The sequence below is a fragment of the Vipera berus genome (genome assembly GCF_964194415.1).
Source record: "Vipera berus genome assembly, chromosome: 2".
NCBI classification, from domain to species: domain Eukaryota; kingdom Metazoa; phylum Chordata; class Lepidosauria; order Squamata; family Viperidae; genus Vipera; species Vipera berus.
Window position 1 is genome coordinate 290,033,269 of NC_138203.1, and position 18,755 is coordinate 290,052,023.

Below are 18,755 nucleotides of genomic sequence, written 5' to 3' on the forward strand. Positions count from 1 at the left end.
CAGAAAGGGGTCCATCGTAGGAGGGGGGGTCAGAGCCTTGGGGGGGGATTCAGCAGGAGGAGGGGGTACAGAGAATTTGGAGGGAGAAAACTTCCATGGGGGAGGGGCTCTCTGCACCCCTTCAACAGAGGGATCTTCTTCCAGTTGCTGGAAAAAAACCCCACGAACACCCCCCCCCCATGGTCTCCACTCTTTTCTGGCCACCAGGAAGCTCCTCGGACGAGGTCAGCCAGCTGTGCTGGGGGTGGGGGGGCTCCGCTCTAGCCCAGGAAGCAGGCGGCCCCCACCTCGAAGCCGAAGCCCTGCCCAGGCTCCCCAAAGTCCGTCACGCGTACGTCCAGCAAGGGCAGGTGCTCCACCTGGGGGGTGTTGACCTCCAGGACCGTCTTGCCGGATGCTTTACGTGCCTGGGGGGGTGAAGAAGAGGAGGGTCACCACAAAGGGAGGTTCAGTGCCCCTCCCGAAGAGAAGCTGAGAGTCCTGCTTCAGTCAGGAAGTTGGAAACTGGGGACATCGGGACACACACACCCGTTTGGGTGGGGGAATCTGCTTGGGTGGGGGAACCCTTGAACCCCCCCAAGAGGGAGCTGATCATGGGAGAAATGATCTGGGGACACACACACCCCAGAATCCACCCAGGTGAGGACGCCCTTTCTGGGTACGGATCCTGTCCCCCCCCCGGTTCTTTTGCCCCCCCTTCCCCCCGTGCCCTCCCGGGCTCTCACCGCACAGCCGTCCACCAGCGCCTTGACGTAGGGACTGTTGTCGTAGCTCAGCTCGTCCTCGTTGGCCCCCCGGAAGCGCAGCGCCCGCTGGTAGCCCCCCGAGGCGGGGGAGCCCGAGCTGTGCCAGGCGGCCGACTGCCGGCAGTGGTAGGTGAAGTTCTGGCGGGCGGAGATGCTCAGCAGGCGCAAGAAGGAGAGCTGCACCACGCCCAGCGGTTGGCCGGCCGCGTCCACATAGGAGAACTGGGGAAGGAGCAAGGATTGGGGGGGGGGCAGAGAGTACATCAGCCGCACCCACCTGCCCTTGCTGGGGAAACCGGGCCGAGCAGAACTGGAAGGGGGGCCTGCCTTCAAGCAGAGGATGCCCGGGAGGTGGGCTGGATGACCTTAAGGGTCCCATTCTGGAGGTTCTATCACTCCTCCCTGCAAATGGACAGAACTCCGCACAGCACCCTGCGCTGGGGAACCAGTCCGATCCGTTTGCCGGGTTCCCATCCCCGTCCCAGATCAGGGCTAAACCAAACGCGTTGCGTTCACACAACCCGAGTTCCAAGGAAGCCAGGAGGAAGTCAATTCTCTCTGCCCCCCACCTCGCTTTCTCCACACACACACACACACACACACACACACACACACACCATTTCCGGGCTTGGCAAGTTTCACGAAGGTTACTCTGGGTCCTTCAGGTGTCGTGTGAATGCAGCACAAGGGCTGACCCCACTGACTGTCCACTACATTCGGCCGTCCGGAAGGAGGATTTCACGGCGAAGAGCCCTGTTCCCCACTTCTGCCCCCCCCGAGCCCCCCCAACTAAGAGGTCTCCCCCACCATGAGCTCTGCGCTCAGGCAAATCCTGGCTGCCTTCTGGGATGGGCGTCTCCTGCTTAAGGAGGGGGTTGGACTAGATGACCTATAAGGTCCCTTCCAACTCTGGGGTTCCATTCCAATTTTCCTCCTTCCAGGAGGGGAGTCAGGTGCAGGAGAGCCCGAGGGGGGGGACCCACTGTCAGCATACCCCCCCCCAGCCAGAGGACTCACCCGGCGGCCCTTCTGGAACTGGCTGAACCACCTCGGGGGGGTCTCCTGCCCCTCCTCCTCCTCCCACGCTGCCATCGGCACCTGCGGAAGGAAAAGCTCAAAGGACCAGCCTTCCCATGGAAAGACGCTAAGGATGGATATTTTTTGGAGGGGGGCCGAGGAAATCCAGGGTCATTCTCCAGCCTGGGGGGGGGTGTGTGCAAAATAAGCTGTGCCCCCACTGCCCTGCGTGGCTTGGTTTTCTGACCCACAGGGAGAGAGCGAGAGCGCGGGCACCCAGGAGCAGCGGGGCCTCGTTGTGGCTGGCCCCAAAGGCAAAATCTCCCCTTTCTTGGCTTTCTGAAGGGGTTCTCCTCCTCTCCCCCCCCCACACACAGGGGGCTTGATCCACGCGGCTGGGACCCACAGCCCCCCCCCGCCCCGTTCAAAGCCTTATGGTCTTCACTTGGAAGCTAAGCAGGGCCAGGCCTGGATGGGAGACCAAGAGGCGATCACAGAACTGCAGCCGGGACGGCGAGGCCGAAACCACATCCCAGAAGAGGGTTGTGGCAAAGCACTTTGCCTGAAACGCAGCCTCCCTCTGCCACCCGCCCCCCCGGACAGGCTGTGCCCACCACATAGGGGGCCCAAATTGGTTGACACCCCCCACAGGACACACACAGCATTGCACTATTTCGGGACCCCAACCTTCGTTTTCATTAATTAATAATAATAATAATAATAATTTTATTTATATACCGCCCTTCTGGGCAGAAACAGGGCCATCGGCTTTTAGTGTTCATTTGGGGGGGGCGGCAGGCTCCCCACGAACCCCCCAGCCACCCCAGCCCCCCTCCCCATGCCCAGCACCCCCTCCTCACCTCTCGGGACTCCCAGCTGGGGAAGACGCAGGTCTCCCCCCCCGCCGTGAAGTTGCAGTAGACGCGGAAGGAGTCCCTGGAACAGCCCTGGTTGGGGTCGATCCAATATTCGCCTGCAGGGGGGGAGGGGGAAGGAAGGGCAAAACATTGCCCACTGAGCCTCCAGGTTGGGGGGGTCGTCCCACAACTCTAGGGACCCCCCCTTGCAAACTCAACCCTTACCCAACCCAAAAAAAACCAGAGGGCCGTTGGGTGGCGAAGGTGATCCAGGGTGCAAATATGCCCCCCCCGGGACTTCATGTCTGCCCCCAAAGGGCTTGCAGGGAGAACCGCGGGTGGAATCCAGGCATGGAGGGGGGGCAGATCTCAGGAGCTGGGGCTGCCCCCTCCCCTCTTCTGCCGGCGGGGGCTGCTGGGCGTTGTAGTTAATCCAGAAGCTTCTGGGTTTGACAAAGGAACCGAGAAAGTTTCCCGTGAAAGGAGTCCACAGGATTTCATGCGCCCCCCCCTTTCGGCAAGCACCTTGCAGCCCCCCCCTCCAGGACAAAAGCCAGGGGGGGGTCTCGGGCGGGAGGGGCAGGGCAGGACCCTCGCGGGGCAGGGGGAGGCAAGCAGGCCTCTTGTCAAGAAGAGGCCGGACAGAAATGGCATCGAGTCTCCGGCTTGTCTGGCGGGTTGGACTAGAAGGCCTCCGAGGTCCCACCCAACTCTCGTCGTGCCGTTACACCCACCGTCGGGCAGTTCCGGCTGGGCCAGCCGGAGGTCCTGGCAGGTGCGGGCGGGGCTGTCCCGGGTGCCCAGCGGCTTCCGCATCCCCTCGATTTCCTGCCGGAGGCTCTCCAGGGTGCCGTAGATCCCTTCCACCAGATGGCCCGCTGGCGCGTCGGCCGCCATCTCCTCCTCGGGCACCAACTGGCTGCCGTCCACCGAGCGCCGGCTCTTCTTGGCACGCTGGATGGGCAACGGCTGGATGGTCTCGCCCGGCGGGCCCTGCCCGAGACGGTAACCCCCCCCCCGTTCAGACAGGACGCCGGCCCCTCGTTGGGCGCCCCAAGCAGGTTGGCCAACACCGGGAGCCCTCACGTTACGACCACAATTTCCGTCACTGGGTGTCGACGGTTATTAAGCGAGTTTCACCCGGTTATAAGACCTTTCCTGCCACGGTCATTAAGCGAATTGCTGCCGTCGTTAAGTTAGTAACGTGGTTGTTAAGCGAATCCGGCTTCCCCCATGGACTTTGAAGGTCAGAAAATCGCACGAGGCGATCACCTGACCCCCCACCCCACCCCGGGACGCTGCGACCGCCGTAAATACGAGTCAGCCTCCGAGCGTCCGAATTTCGATCGCCTGACCACGAGGGGTACTGCAGCAGTCGTGCGAAAAACGCTGTGGTAACTTTGAACGGTCACTAAACGAATCGTTGTAAGTCGAGGACCACTTGCGTGTTGCTCGAACCCCAGGAAACAGCCAAGTTTGGAACATGGTGCGAACGAAGTCAAAAGTCGCTTTGGATACGAGATGGGTGATACAGATAGTCCTCGACTTACAACGATTCGTTTAGTGACCATTTTTTTTAAAAAAATGGCCATTTTTTCAGACTTACGCCGGTGTTACAACGTTCCCAAGGTCCCATGATTTACATTTGGATACGCGACCGCTGACTCACACTTACCGGATTCCCGGGCGGGCCGGGGACGCCTCGCTGTCCTTTGGGTCCGGCTTCACCCTGGAATCAAATTGCCAAGAGGCTAGTCCTCAAGGGGAGGCTTTCCTCCCTTTCCTTCTCCCCTGTTCCTCCCCGCCCACCCCCTAAGCGCCGCGTGGCAGGGCTGAATGGCTCACCGTGGCTCCTTTGGCGCCCTGCGGTCCGGGAGGACCCTGAAAGAAGAGGAGAGAGTTGGGGTTCCCATCCAGGAGGCGTCAGAGGACGGGCGGGAGGGGGGGTCAGGCGCTACTCACGGGGAGTCCCGGGGGTCCCACGGGGCCAAGAGGGCCGCTTGGTCCAGGGAAGCCCTGTAGGGGGAAAAGCAAGGCAGGAAAGTGGGTGGGGGGGTTAAGCTCATCCTCGTCCCTCAAGCCCCCTCCCCAGCCCCCCCAGCCCCCAGCACTTACAGTCTCTCCCTTAAGACCCCCACTGCCTGAGGGCCCGGGGGGTCCCGGGTCCCCCTTGTCTCCTTGCTCTCCGGCTGGTCCAATCAAGCCAATGAGTCCCGGGTGGCCCTGCGGAGAGACGGAGGTGTGTGTGTGTGTGTGTGTGTGTGTGTCTCAGCAGGTAGGGGGGGGCTCCCTCCTCTGCCCCAGAAGACCCCTCGCCCAGGGCGAGCCCCTAACCGCGCTCGCTTGCCCCCCCCTCCTACCTTCTCTCCTTTGGGGCCCGTCTCGCCCTTCAGGCCAGGCAATCCGGGGGGGCCCTTGTGGGGAAGAAAGGCAGTTTAAGCACCTCCTGTGGCCGTCGGCCCCTCCCTCCCCCAAATTCGCTCGGCACCCCCCCTCCCCACAACGGGTGGCCACTCACCGCAGGTCCCGGGGGTCCAGCCTGGCCCGTGGGCCCCGTTTTTCCTTGGGCCCCCTGGCAGAGAACGAAGACCCAGGTGTCAATGTAAGCCCCCGACCCGCCTTGCAGGTAGGGGGCGCCCCACATCTCCCTTTCCCGGCAAGTCGGAAACGAGGCCCTAAAAACTCTGACCCCCCCCTCCCGTGGGATCCCACCCTGACCCTCCCTGCCTCCCACCCCAGCATGAGCCAGACAGCCCCCCCCCCAAGTAAGGAGCCAGCTGCTCCCCCTCTTACCACAGATCCGGGGACGCCTCTTAAGCCCTCCGTGCCGGATTTCCCAGGAGTCCCCTGGGGTCCCACGGCCCCGGTTTTGCCGGGGGGGCCCAGGGCACCCGATTCTCCCTGGAAAGAGGGGGAGAATTAAGGGGGAGGGACACAGGAGAGGGCTTAGCTTAGCCCCTTCCGGCTTGGAGGGGGCTGGATTGGATGTCCTCTTAGGGCCCCCCTCCCCACTCTCGTGGGCCTGCAACGCCTTCAGCCTCGGGTCCGGATGGAAGCGCCAGAAGAGCAACCGCTGAGCAGGCCAACACAGCCTGGGAAGACCCCCCCTCCGCCAAAAAATTCCTCTCTGCTGGGGCCCCCAGAGGAAGTCACCCCCCCCTCACTGCAGTTGGGACCCCCATCCTTCCTGACCTCTCATCTCCACCTCCCCCTTCCTTATTTCCCTGAAAAAGACCCTCCAGTGGGGATTGAGGGCCCTTTTTGGGGGGGGGGTGAGAGAGTCCGGAGCTTCATCTGCCATTTGGGGGGGCTCAGCCCAGCCCCACACCTTCTAGGGGGCACGCTGACATCCCCCCACCCCAGAGGCAGCCTCACTCACCTTCTTGCCTTTCACCCCTTGCTGTCCCTCGGGGCCGGGAGCTCCAGCGGGGCCCTGCAGAGAGGGGAAGAGAGAAGCCGGGCTGAGCTGGGGGGGTGGAGGGGGTCTTTGCCCCTCTGGAGTGGGGGGGGCTGGGCAGAAACGGGGGCCGTCGCTGTCTGAAGACCGTGTGTCCTGCTCTCCCTCAAGAAGGGGGAGGCGTTTTATGGCCCTCTGCGGCCGAAGGAGCGGGGGAGGGACACCGGGCCCAGATAAGCGTATAAGCGGTCCCCAAGTCCTGATTTTGGGGGCGGTCTTTTGCTGGGGGGCTTGGGCTGGCTCTGGACGCCTTTTCCCTTCCCCTCGTTCCCGTGGGTCCCAATCCCAGGCCCCTGTGGGTGGAAGGGGGTGGGTGGGAACAGCTCCTGCCCTCCCCAATGAAGTGGACCCCAAATCCGGGTCCCCCAACTTACCCTCTTCCCGAGTGGCCCAGGGGGACCGGCCTCGCCTGGTGGTCCCGGAGACCCCTGAATAGGAAGGAGAGAGGTGAGGGCGAGGTGACCCTGGAGCTCTGGGACACAAGCATGAGGCCACGGGGGGGAGGGGTGCAGTGGGAGGCCACGGGATAGTGGGCGGGGGGCTTCAACCCAGCAACGTTCCAGGTAGGGTCCCATCGCGCCCCCTCCCCACCCGAAGGCTCACCGCCTCTCCGGGTTGTCCGTTTTCTCCTGGCTCGCCTTTTGCTCCGTCTTCGCCCTGTGGGGAGAGGCACATGGGTCCGGTGGTCTTAGCGGAGGGCAGGCTCAGAGGGAGGGCCCAGCCAAGTGGTGAGGGTCATACTCACCCGGGGTCCAATTCCTCCCGCGGGTCCGGGGTCTCCAGGGAAGCCGACCGGGCCCTGCAGCCAGAGAGAAATCAAGGGTGACCGGAGTCCATCTTCCTATTTCTCTCCCCCGCCCTCGCCCCCGCCCCCATGGACAAATATTGAATTCCCCACTTTTTAGCCTCATCTAACTCTTAGGGATGCAGTGGCTCAGTGGGTTAGGACGCTGAGCTTGTCGATCAGAAGATCGGCAGTTTGGTGGGTCGAATCCCGAGTGCCGCGTAGCAGAGTGAGCGCCTGTTACTGGTCCCAGCTTCTGCCAACCTAGCAGTTCGAAAGCACGTAAAAATGCAAGTAGAAAAATAGGGACCACTCCGGTGGGAAGGTAACAGCGTTCCGTGCGCCTTTGGCGTCTAGTCATGCCGGCCACATGACCACGGAGACGTCCTCGGACAAGCGCCGGCTCTTCGGCTTGGAAACGGAGATGAGCCTCAGCCCCTAGAGTTGGAAACGACTAGCACGCACGTGCGGGGGAACCTTTACCTTTACTTTTTAACTCTTAGATACGTTTCCCCCAAGATCTTTCCAACACTCGGACAAAACAGTCCGTCACGTCAGCTTTATTCACCAATTTCCCAGAGTGCAAACTACAAATCCCATCTCTTATCTGGCCCTGGGATTACTGGGCCTTGTAGTCTACAGGGGTTTAGAGTGGAGGGGGCTGCCCCTCCCAGTCCCAGACTCCCCACCCACAAACTCTCACGTCTGCAGTTTCTCTTACCGGGTTCCCCTTGGGCCCATCGTCCCCAACGGGGCCTCTTCCTCCAGGGGGTCCAGCCGCACCGGCGCTTCCAGCTTCCCCTTTCTCTCCTTGCTCACCCCGCGGGCCCTGAGGAGAGAGGAGGGGCTATTAGGATCGAGGGCCGACATGGAGCCTCCAGATGCAAGGGGGGTCTACCTGTCGATACTCGGGAAGTGGAGAACAAGATGTCCTGCTGCAGCAAAACTCTGAAACCTTCGACTGGGTGAGAGGCAGCCAAGTCATATTGGGGAGGGGTCTTCGGCAGCTGGGGCAAGGGGCACCTTCCCACCAGGATGTGCAGGAGGGTGTGCGAAGCTCACTCCACGTGGCACCCAAGGCCACCGATCTCTGCCCTGACGCCAACAGGCGGGAGGTGGGAGAAAGTGAGTCCGGGGGGGGACGGGCAGAACAGACACGGCGAGACAACCACGGGAAAGAAGAAAGAGACACACCTTCGGGCCGGGCTCTCCGTGGACTCCGGGTCCGCCCTGCTCTCCTGATTCACCCTGGGATGGGAGAAGGGAGGTTAGTGGATCAGGCCCCAAAGGAGTGTCGCGAGACCCTACTCCGTTGGGTTCCTCTGCTACATTTTGCCTCCTGACTCTCCAAAGTCCAAGGGGGGGTAGGCGGCGGCTGGTTGCGGACAACCATTTGGCAGTCCCAATGAAGCGCTTGGCACCACTAAGGAAAGCCAGCTTTGGCCCTGAAATGTCTCTCCCAGAGGGTGGGGTTGTCCCTGCTCTGGTCGAGGCTGATGGGAATGGTTGCGAGAGCTGATCTGCCTAAGACCGTAGTCTGCAACTTTTGCGGCTTTGCGAACCGGCAGGGAGGGGGCAGAGGGGATGGATCGATGTGAGCGGCGGGTGAGTGCGTGCGTGTGCGTGGCTCCATTTCTATCAGGAACAAGCATGTGTGCCCGCTGCTCGCACAAATGGAGCTGCGTGCGTGCGCTTGCCTCCCGCCTACTGCGCACACAAATAAAACGGTGCGTGTGCACTCGTCCACCCCTTCTGTGGCCTAGCTCTGAACAGGCCGCTGCCCGGGGGCTGATCTAAGAGGCCTCAACGTCCTCCAGGGCAGAGGGAGGTGTCTGTGCAGAGAGCCACAGGGACCGTGGCCAGGATCCACCTTTCATTTTGGATCTGCCGCCCCACATCTCTTCCCCAAACAGCCTGAAAAACCCACCCCTCTTGGCTTTCCCCCCCCAAACATCACAGACTGCCCTCCACCAAGCGTTCCCCAGAACCCACGTACCTTCTGTCCCGGTGGACCCTCGTTTCCGATCCCTCCTGGGGGACCTTGTGGACCCTGTGGGAAAAGAGACCCGACCAGGCTCAGCTCTGGGAATCTATTAAGAGGAGGAATCATGTGGAGAAGAGGGTAGGAGAGACACTCACGCTAGCTCCGGAGGCCCCAGCTGGGCCTCGTGGTCCTGGGGGTCCCGGGGGTCCCTGAAAGAAAATACCAATGAGCGTCCACATCTTGCTTCTCGACAAGACAGCTGGGCGGGTACCCCGTGGAGGGGGTGTCTGGGGGGGAATTCCCCTTGAGAAAGGCAGTGGCACTTACCAGGGGTCCCCCGTCGCCAGTCTCCCCCTTCTCCCCAGCTGGTCCGGGCAGTCCCTGACGAGAAAGAGCGAATGAGCGGCGTCCGGATCGTCAATGAGCAGCAGGGTGGGACTTGCCATGGCGGTTCGTTACCTGCAAGCCGATTGGTCCTGGTGCCCCGTTGAATCCTCGGATGCCGTCATCCCCCTTTGCTCCAAAAGGGCCCTGGGAGCCCCTCAGTCCCGGCTCACCATCCGCACCCTAAAGGTAGCGCGGAAAGAGGCAGTCAGAGAGCTGGTACCCAAAGGAACACCAAAGGCGGATCTCCTCGCTCCCCACTCCCGCCCATCTCAAGGAGAGTCTCCTCAGAAGCCAAATGGCCCCTTGCCTTACTCCAGAGTCGCCCGAAGGATGGTGCCCCGGAGGACCAGAGGCACCAACTGTGAGACCCACGGGAAACGAGGCGCGCCAGGGCTTGCCTGTGGAACCCCACAGATACTTACCGCAGCGCCCGGCTGCCCAAGGGTACCGAGCGGGCCGGGGGGGCCGGGGGGACCCTGCAGGAGGAAGAGGAGCTTATCAGCTGGGCACCGAGCGGAGTCACGGCCGCAGACCCCCAGCTCCCTTTGTCCCACTGCGGTTCCCGTCCAGGGGTTCAGCTTACCTGCTCGCCTTTGCCCCCCTTGGGCCCTTTGCGACCCGGGTCCCCCAATTCTCCCTGCAGAGACAAGGAAACGACATGAGGGAAGGAAGGCTCGGTCCAGAGATGGGGGGGGATCCACCCTCCAGCCACTCACCTTGTCGCCATCCTCACCGGGGCCCCCAGGTGGTCCTGCGGGACCAGGCAGCCCAATGGGGCCCTGGGCACCGTCACGACCCGTGGGGCCAAGAGGCCCTTTTTCACCCTGGTGGAGAAGTGGGAAACTGAGGCTGAGGGACTGCCCCCCTCCGCTAGCCCCTTGCTCCTCCCTCCCCAGCCCCAGCTCCTCGGGGTCCCCGCCCCGTCTCCCCCCCCACCAGAAGGCACCCGCCCCTACTCACAGGCACGCCCTTCTCCCCAGCTGGTCCGTGTGGTCCCTGGGGGCCGGATCTGCCAGGGGGCCCGACGGGGCCTCCTGATCCCGGGGGCCCCTTCTCTCCAGGAGATCCCTGGGAGGAGAAGGAAAGGGCCGGTCAGCCCCAGTCTGGACACGACAGGCAGGAACGGGGAAGGCGAGGCGGGAGATACCCATTCCCGCCGCTCACTCTAAAGCCCATCATCCCCAGCCAGAAAAGGAGATCGGGGCCAGGCAGAGAGACGGTGGGGCCCAAAGGCCTGGAGGTCCGGTCTCCTGCTGGGAGGGTTCAAGGCAGGGAGGGGGAGGGGTCTCCCTCCCTTTTTTCCTTCCCATTGCAGCCCCCCCCTCCGGCCTTGGTGAGGAAGGGGGCTCGTGGGGGGGGGCTATGGCAAGGAAGCAGCCCAGCGCAGGCCCAGAGGGATCCAATCAAATCCGATGGCATCAAATCACAGGTGGTGATCCCGTGAAGAGTGACCGGCTGCCTGTGCCGGGTGGATCCCTCCGTGAAGGGAAGGGAGGGGCCGAGATACTCACCGCTGGTCCTGGGGGGCCGGCGGGTCCCTCGTTGCCTTTCAGTCCAGGCCCCCCCTGTTCAGGGAGAGAAGAGGCTTAGCCAGCCCCCTCCTTCCCCCAGAATGGGGGGGAACCCAAATCCCCCCAAGCGCCAGGGACCCCCGTTCCCCCGCCTTCCACTTCCTCCCTCCCCTCCTTCCCGCGCTCTTGGCCCCACGGGTCTTCCCGCTTCTGACCAACGTCGCTCGTTTCAAAGCCGGGCCGGCCCCGTCGCTTCGGGCCCTGGGCCGCTGGAGCAGGGCCCCACCCACCCAGGGAGGGGGTCTCCAAGAGCTGGCCCCCAACTCAGCAAACGGCGGGTCCTTCTCGGCACCCCGAGACTGATGGGGGCAGCTACCAACCCCAACTGAAGCTGGCCGTGTGGATCTGGATTTTGGCTCTCTGGGGGTGGGGGGGAAGCAGGACGCACCCGTAGCCCCCCCACGCTCGCCACAGGGGGGAGGAAGGGGGTCTCTGCAGGCCTCGGAGCCCAGCCAGGCTGAGGGGGGGCAGCTGTTTGTCTGAAATGGTACAGGGTTTCCTGCCTGAGAAAGGGGGTTGGGCTAGATGACCTCCAAGGTCCCTTCCAACTTTTATTATTATTGAGAGGAAGGAGGGGGCCTTTCTTGCAAGACTAGCCACCCTGGGGGGGTCGGGGGGGCTTTGTAAGGGTCAGAACTGAGAAAGGGGGGGCAGAGACGGAGAGTCCTTTGCCCCACGTGCCCCTCTAATCCAACGAGGAACGCCCGTAAAGGTCCGACAGACGCTGGACGGAGGGTGGCTGCCAGCCGGGGCGTACCAGTGAAACCTCCAGCTCAGGAGCAGTCTAGCACCAAGTGACAGTTGCCAGCAGGCAGCCCCTGAACCGCTTGGGCGCTTGCCGGGAGCAGGTGGCTCTCCCTTTCAGCTTGAGCCAGGGGCTCAACTAGATGACCTCTGAGGTGCCTCTGGCTCTGACTCACGTACAGGTGACCGCGTGTGTCTGTGTGGGACAGTCTGGGAGCGTCTTTGCCCCACCCTGCCTCATCTCCCCCCCCCCGCCCAGCCGGGTTTGGTCATGCCGGACCCTCTCCCCAGGTGTCCCTCTTGGCCACAGCAACACGCAAAGGGGACACGCAAAGGGGACATGCAAAGGGGACACGCAAAGGGGACACGCATAGGGGACATGCAAAGGGGACACACCAGCTGCCCTCCCGGTCAGAGGAAAGAGAAAAACTTTGCTACCCCCTCAGGGGGAGAGACAGACAGAAAGAGAGAGAAACAGAGAAAGAAAGAGTGTGGACAAAAATAGAGGAAGGAGAGAGAGACAGATTGAGAGAACGAGAGAGCGAGAGTGAGTGAGAGAGAGAATGAAAAGAGAGAGAGAGAGAAAGAGAATGAAGAGAGAAAGAGAAAAAAATGAAGAGAGAAAGACAAAGAGAGAGAGAGGGAGAGAAAGACAGAAATAAAAAGAGAAAGAGAGACGGTGGACAAAATAAAGAGGACGAAAAGCAAGCGAGAGAGAGAAAGAATGAAAAGAGAGAAAGAAAATGAAGAGAGAGAAAGAGAAAAAAATAGAGAGAGAGAGAAAGGGAGAGAAAAGACAAAGGGAGACAGACAGACAAACAGAAATAGACAGAAAGAGAGAAAGAGAAAGTGTGGACAAAATAGAGAGGACGAAAAGCAAGCGAGAGAGACAAAGAATGTAAAGAGAGAGAGAAAGAATGAAAAGAGAGAGAGAAAGAAAGAGAATGAAGAGAGAGAAAGAGAAAAAAAATAAAGAGAAAAAAGACAAAGAGGGAGAGAGACAGAAAGAGAAAGAGAGAGAAAGAGAAAGAAAGAGAGAGTGTGCACAAAACAGAGAGAACGAAGCGAGCGAAAGAAGGAAAAGAGAGAGAATGAAGAAAGAGAGAGAGAGAGAAAGGAGAGGGAGGGGGAGGGGGGTACCTACAGCCGTGCCGGGAAGGCCGCGCTCTCCGGGGAAGCCTCGCGGCCCTGGGGGCCCCTCCTTTCCGGGCCCTCCGACGGTTCCTGGGTCGCCCTGAAAGACACACACGGAGCCCCACAATGTCCCCCCCTCAGGAGCCCCACGGCCGAGGAACAGCCCTGTTTCCCCCCCCGATTCTTTGCACAGCCGAAGGCCCCCCCTCGCGGGGAGGGCCCGGTGCACGAGGGACAGGGGAAAGGCGGCGCCCAATGTGGGGCCCCCGAAGACCCCCTCTCCGCGGGGGCTACTGCAAGGGAGGGGAGGGGGCGGAGAGGGTCGCCCCCCCGGGATACCTTAGTCCCTTCTTTCCCGGCGGCCCCCGGCAGCCCTTGTTCTCCCGGTGGTCCAGGGGGGCCCGAGTGGCCCCTCTCCCCCATCTGGCCCGTTTCCCCCGCAGGGCCCTGTGGGGAAAAAAAAGAAGGAGCCGGGGGGGGGAACAGCCGTTACCTGCGGTCCCTCCCCTCCCCAGCGCCCCCTTCCCCCTCCCCTCCCAACCCGCCCCCTTTCTGGGGGGCAGCCGTTACCTGTGGCCCCACGACGCCGGGCCCGCCTGGCGAGCCAGCCTTGCCTTGCAGGCCCTGGAAGGCAGAAGAGAGGGGAGGGTGGTGGTGGGCACTGGGGGGGAACAGCCTCAAACACCCCCCCCATACAAACCGGGGCTGAGTCTGCCAGGGTGGACAGCCTTTGCCCCAGCCTGGGCAGGAATTCGCACCCGGGACCCTCTCAAAGCGAAACCAGCGCCTTCTCCGCTAGCCTGCGACGCCCGGAGGAGGACGTAGGGGGCCCACGGGAGAAGAAGAAGAGGTCCCTGGAGCGTGTGCAGAGTGCCTCCCTCTCTTTCCCCCCCAGAAGTTTGATTTAGATTTTTCCCCTTTTTTCTTTCATTTCTCTCTCGCTTTCGTTCAGTACAGCTGAAATGCTGCTTCTTCCTAGTTCTCCCCCCCACCCCACAAAAAAAAACCCCAACCCTTTGAGGTAGGCTTGAGTTCGAAAGGAGTTCTGGAAAAAAAATCTTCAGGAAACGTGTTGTTGTTTTTAAAAAAAAAATTAAAAAGCACAATTACAACATTTCCCAAATTTAAAATACTGGTTTGTTTGGGTTTTGTTTTTTAAAAAAGGTGAAGAGCGAAAATGCAAAATATAAAATTTTGAGCACACCCCCCCCCCTTTCTCGGGGCTGGGCTTTTGGGGAGATGCTCCCGGGGGCTAATCTGAGCCCCACACTGTCTCACGGTGTGTGTGTGTGTCTGTGTGTGTGTATGTGTGTGTGTGAAGCAGCTGGCTGGAGGGGGGGGCAACTCTTTCCAGGGCTGGGCCGTCACTCACCACTTCCCCACGCTGCCCCGGGTGGCCGGGCATCCCGTCCTTCCCAGGGGGGCCCTGTGGACAAAGAAAGGGGGCAGATTTAGCAATTTTGGGGGGGCAGTGAGCGGGGGGGGGGACGGAGGAGGTGGGGGGGGTTGTGACTCACCGGGGGTCCCTTCGGTCCAGGGAATCCGTTCGGGCCTTGCGGTCCTGGTTGTCCCTGCAGGAGGAAGAGGAAGAGGAGGAAGAGGAGGAGGAAGAGGAGGAGGAAGAAGAAGGAGGAAGAGGAAGAAGAGGAGGAGGAAGGAGGAGGAAGAGGAGGAAGAGGAGGAAGAAGAGGAGGAAGAGGAGGAGGAAGAGGAGAAGGAAGAAGAGGAGGAAGAGGAAGAAGAAGAGGAAGAAGAAGAGGAGGAAGGAGGAAGAGGAGGAGGAAGATCAGGAGGAGGAGGAGGAAGGGAGGAGGAAGAAGGTGGAGGAAGAGGAAGAAGAGGAGGAGGACGAAGAAGAGGAGGAGGAAGGGAGGAGGAGGAGGAGGAAGAGGAGGAAGAAGAGGAGGAAGAGGAGGAGGAAGAAGAGGAAGAAGAGGAGGAGGAAGAAGAGGAGGAAGAAGGAGGAAGAGGAAGAAGAGGAAGAGGAGGAGGAAGAGATGGAGGAGGAGGAGAGCCCATTAGGGGTCGTGCCAGAGTGCCCTCCCCTCTCAAAGCTGGAGCCAAACTGGAACTCACCACCTCCAGACAGCCACGGAGCTCAGGAATATGGTCTCTGGGGCTCTTGAGCCCACTTAGCTCCTTCCAGATGGACCCCCGACCTGCCCGTCTCCCCCTCCCTCCAGCAGCCTCCAGCCAGGAGCCCCCCCCCGTGTGGCGAAATACAGAGGGCGAGGGGACCCATCCTTCCGCAAGCGCCTGGCCGAATCAGGAGCCTGGGGGTCTCGGCTTACCCGTTCTCCTGGGGGCCCAGAGGGCCCTTCCCCAGCAGAAGTGCCCTGGAGGGGGGAGAAAAGAGAGGGGGGTCAGCCCGCTGGACCCCCGAGCCTCCCTCTGGCTTCTTTGCGTCAACATAACGCAGTGAGGCAACCGCCGGAGGGGATTTGCACCAACGCTAAGTGTTCAAACCGTCCCTCTCTGTGCCCGAAGGCTGAGTCGTGCGTAGGCGGCCGAGGTGGGTGCGGTGCCAGGAAAAAGAAGCGCCCGTCTGCTGCGCGTGGGCAAATCCAGACCTTGCAGTTTCCGTATGCCAAGATTTGTTTGTGTACACACACCGGTTTACCACTCACGCGCAAATGCACAAGGGAGATGCGTAACCGGCTTCCATTCTCCTCCAGATTTTTTCCCCATTTTTCTTGCAGGTTTTTCTGGCCGGCCGAGCCCCCCCCCCCAAATTTATCGACTTTCCCCCTCCCTCATGCAGATGGATCCTCCAGATGCAGGGGCAGTCTACCTCTGAATTTTCGAGTGCCACCTGCCCTTGGCAGCTGCTCCGTACCCCAGCACAAAGCTACCCAAATCAAGGGGAGAAGTCAGGGTCGAGCCGGGGCACTTTTGACCCCCCCCCCAGCGCCATGTCTCTGGAGCTCCCTCTGCCCAGCCCCCAGCCCCCAGCCCAGCCGCCCGGCCTCACCTTGGCTCCCATCTTCCCGGTGGCTCCTCGTGGCCCCCGCTGTCCTCTGGGGCCCTGGAACAGAGAGATGGTGCGTCCGCCCAGGGGCCACAGTCCTGCGCCCCGGGGGTCACCCCACCCCACCGCCACCCCCATTCATAGCCCCCAGCAGGCAACCAATGGCCCCCGTCATTCGCACTTGGCACCGGAAATGGGCAAGAAAAGGGCCAAACCCCCTGCCAGACCCTCCCCCAAGGTGCCTCCACTCCCTTTCACTCACAGAGGGTCCTCTTTCGCCTTGCGGTCCCATTTTTCCAGAGAGTCCCTGCAAAGGGGGGGGAAGAGCAAAGGCCGGTCTAGGAAGCAGCCCCCACCCTGCCCCTCTGTGCCCCAAACATCCCGGGGGGGCTATTCCGGGAGCCCATAGGCGGACGCCCCAAACCCACCTCCCTTAACACAAACCAAAGCCTTCCTTTCCAATGCCGCCGCACAGGGGCCCCCTTTCCTGCGCCGGAAGGGCCCCTGAGCACGGGCAGAGTTCTTAGGAAAAGCATGCCCGGGGAGACTTGGCAGGGGCCAAAGGGCCCCAAAGCCCTGACTTCGGTGCACACTCTTGTGAAAGGCTTTAACGTAAACAGCTGGACCTTTGTGCAGCCCACACAGGACGTTATGCAGAAAAGGGGCAGGAGGGAACGGAGGGGGAATATCAAGGGATTCTGGGGGGGGGAGCCTCGGCACCCCGTTCCTTCCCCACGGGAGCTCAGACCCTCCTCTTGCCTGTCCTTGAAGGGCCCTCCCAGGCTTCCGAGGGGCCCCGGATGGGCGGGAGGAGAAGGGGTGCTACTTACCCGAACCCCCTTTTCTCCGTTCGATCCGGGAAAGCCGGGGAACCCCTGTGAACCCTGCAGAGGAAAGAAGAAAGGGTGGGGTCACGGTTCCGACAGAGGAAACCCTTCAAAGAACTTCGAGGCACAGTTTACCTTAAAAGAATCTTTATTCGAGAAGCGTAGCCTCAGCGCGTACACAGGTGAAACCAAAACCTGAATTTCCCTCCCCTCAGCACATGGTAGCAAAACACAATTCCCTCCTCTGATTAGCAGCCATAAATCACATTCGCCAATTAGTTTGAAATGCAGGCCTTCCCTCCCGTTCTCCAACCCGCCATTTCTTATCTTCTCTTATCTCAAACAACCTTGAATCGCGCACTACTACGGTCTGGTCTTGTTATGCCTAACTAATCCTTGTAACACCTTCTTCCTCCTCCTCCCCCCTCCCCCCAGCGTCATCTGATTCTAACTCTAAGAGTAACACACAAGCTGAGGAAAATGGCTGCATTGCTGTATGTTGTCAAAGCACGAACATCCGATGTTAGCAGCGTTGACGGGGGGGGTGTCACAAAGGTGGGGAGGGGATGGGCACCATCTTGGGCAAAGAACTGCAGGGGCTTCACTGGGGCGCATCTCACGGGGACCCCGTCGGCTTCTCCCCAGCCAGGCCCCCCTTGAGAACCCAACCTAGACGTGCTCGGAGGACCGGTACGCCCCCAGTTCACACAGCTGCTTGAACCTCCAACGGGGGACCCCCAGGTTTCCTTCCCATCCCCGCGGTCCCTTCTCCCGCCCAGGGCCCCGGGCCCCCGCTCGCCCGTCTCCTACTCACCTTGAGGCCTTGTCGGCCGGGATATCCGGGGAGACCTGGCACCCCCAGTGTGCCCTGCCAGAAGGGAAAGAAAAGGGGGTCAACGGAGGAATGGGGGGTGGGGGGTGGTCCAACTCCAAAGCCCCCCCCCTCCCCAGTCTCAATACCCACCTTCTCTCCCGCCAATCCGGAAGGACCAAGATCGCCAGGCGGGCCCGTCCGTCCCTTGGAGCCTTCGGGTCCGTCTTCCCCACGGGACCCTGGGACCCCCACCTCGCCCTGCGTGGAGAAGGCAGAGGGTCATCCGAGGGGCCAGGCCAGCCAGGCCAGGTGACCCTCACCCATTGGAGAACTTCAATCAATCAATCAATCAATCAGAATACAGCTGGAAGGAACCTTGGAGGTAATAATAATAATAACAACAAAACCCCAACAAAACAGCAACAAAACTAACAACAACAACAACAACAACAACATCATCATCATCATCATCATCATCATCATCATCATCATCATAATACATTGGAAGGGACCTTGGAGGTCTTCTAGTCCAAACCCCCTGCTCAGGCAGGACTCCCTAAACGAGTCTGGACAAATGGTTTCCAGTCTCTTCTTCACAGCCTCCAGTGGCAGCTTGTTCCACTGGTTAATTGTTGTTTGTTCTCACTTTTAGGAAGTTTCTCCTTAATTCAAGGTTGCTTCTCTCCTTGATCAGCTTCCAGCCATTGTTTCTTGTCCTGCCCTCTGGTGCTTTGCAGAATAAAGTGACCCCCCTCTTTGTGGCAGCCCCTCAAATACTGGAACACTGCTATCATGTCTCCCCTATTTCTTCTTTTAGACTAGCTAAATCCAATTCCTGCAGCCGTTCGTATGTTTTAGTCTCCAGGACTTGGATCATTTTAGCTGCTCTTCTCTGTATTTTTTTTCCAAGCTCTCATCTTTTTGGTGATAGGGGGACCAAAATTGGCTGCCGTATTCCAGGTGTGGCCTCACTAGGCTTTTATAAAAGCGGTACTAATGCTTTGCCTGATCTTGAGTCTGCGCCTCTGCTTATACAACCCAGGATTGTGTTCGCTTTTTTGGCTGCTGCTGCACACAGCCGGCTCACGGTCAAGCGATCGTCCACTAGGACTCCGAGGTCCCTCTCACAGTGGCTGGTTTTAAGCCAGGTTTCGCCTAATCTGTACTTGTGCCTTTGGTTTTTCCTGCCTAAATGTAAAACTTTGCTTTTCTCCACCTTGAAACTCATTTTGTTGGATGGGGTCCCTTGTTCAAGTCTCTGGAGATCTTTTGGGATCCTGAGTTGTCTTCCGGGGTGTTGGCTGCTCCGGCCAGTTTGGTGTCCTCTGCGAATTTGATGATTTCCCCTTCAATTCCCTCCTCTGAGTGGTTGATGGAGATGTTGGAGAGTTTACTGGGCCTCAGACGGAGCCTTGTGGTTCCCCACTGCTCACTTCCCTCCTTGCGGATGTGGCGCCATTGAGGG

The 18,755-nt window shown here is 60.5% G+C and overlaps 1 protein-coding gene across 1 annotated transcript in view; it reads right to left on the minus strand.

Annotated features, from left to right (window-relative positions):
• Positions 1 to 260: 260 nt before the first annotated feature.
• COL11A2 (collagen type XI alpha 2 chain) overlaps positions 261 to 18,755 on the minus strand; it is a gene marked incomplete at both ends in the record, with an annotated part of 45,658 nt that continues 27,163 nt past the window's right edge. The window contains 38 exons of the mRNA XM_081319227.1: positions 261 to 407; positions 726 to 968; positions 1,764 to 1,844; positions 2,624 to 2,736; positions 3,355 to 3,613; positions 4,296 to 4,349; positions 4,466 to 4,501; positions 4,583 to 4,636; positions 4,736 to 4,843; positions 4,981 to 5,034; positions 5,139 to 5,192; positions 5,414 to 5,521; positions 6,000 to 6,053; positions 6,452 to 6,505; positions 6,681 to 6,734; positions 6,823 to 6,876; positions 7,583 to 7,690; positions 8,056 to 8,109; positions 8,858 to 8,911; positions 9,001 to 9,054; positions 9,173 to 9,226; positions 9,305 to 9,412; positions 9,655 to 9,708; positions 9,816 to 9,869; positions 9,949 to 10,056; positions 10,193 to 10,300; positions 10,744 to 10,797; positions 12,692 to 12,781; positions 13,021 to 13,128; positions 13,252 to 13,305; positions 14,054 to 14,107; positions 14,199 to 14,252; positions 14,973 to 15,017; positions 15,653 to 15,706; positions 15,912 to 15,956; positions 16,480 to 16,533; positions 17,291 to 17,344; positions 17,441 to 17,548. Coding sequence (XP_081175353.1) covers positions 261 to 407; positions 726 to 968; positions 1,764 to 1,844; positions 2,624 to 2,736; positions 3,355 to 3,613; positions 4,296 to 4,349; positions 4,466 to 4,501; positions 4,583 to 4,636; positions 4,736 to 4,843; positions 4,981 to 5,034; positions 5,139 to 5,192; positions 5,414 to 5,521; positions 6,000 to 6,053; positions 6,452 to 6,505; positions 6,681 to 6,734; positions 6,823 to 6,876; positions 7,583 to 7,690; positions 8,056 to 8,109; positions 8,858 to 8,911; positions 9,001 to 9,054; positions 9,173 to 9,226; positions 9,305 to 9,412; positions 9,655 to 9,708; positions 9,816 to 9,869; positions 9,949 to 10,056; positions 10,193 to 10,300; positions 10,744 to 10,797; positions 12,692 to 12,781; positions 13,021 to 13,128; positions 13,252 to 13,305; positions 14,054 to 14,107; positions 14,199 to 14,252; positions 14,973 to 15,017; positions 15,653 to 15,706; positions 15,912 to 15,956; positions 16,480 to 16,533; positions 17,291 to 17,344; positions 17,441 to 17,548 — 3,057 coding nt within the window. The remainder of the gene's footprint in view (positions 408 to 725; positions 969 to 1,763; positions 1,845 to 2,623; positions 2,737 to 3,354; positions 3,614 to 4,295; positions 4,350 to 4,465; positions 4,502 to 4,582; positions 4,637 to 4,735; positions 4,844 to 4,980; positions 5,035 to 5,138; positions 5,193 to 5,413; positions 5,522 to 5,999; positions 6,054 to 6,451; positions 6,506 to 6,680; positions 6,735 to 6,822; positions 6,877 to 7,582; positions 7,691 to 8,055; positions 8,110 to 8,857; positions 8,912 to 9,000; positions 9,055 to 9,172; positions 9,227 to 9,304; positions 9,413 to 9,654; positions 9,709 to 9,815; positions 9,870 to 9,948; positions 10,057 to 10,192; positions 10,301 to 10,743; positions 10,798 to 12,691; positions 12,782 to 13,020; positions 13,129 to 13,251; positions 13,306 to 14,053; positions 14,108 to 14,198; positions 14,253 to 14,972; positions 15,018 to 15,652; positions 15,707 to 15,911; positions 15,957 to 16,479; positions 16,534 to 17,290; positions 17,345 to 17,440; positions 17,549 to 18,755) is intronic.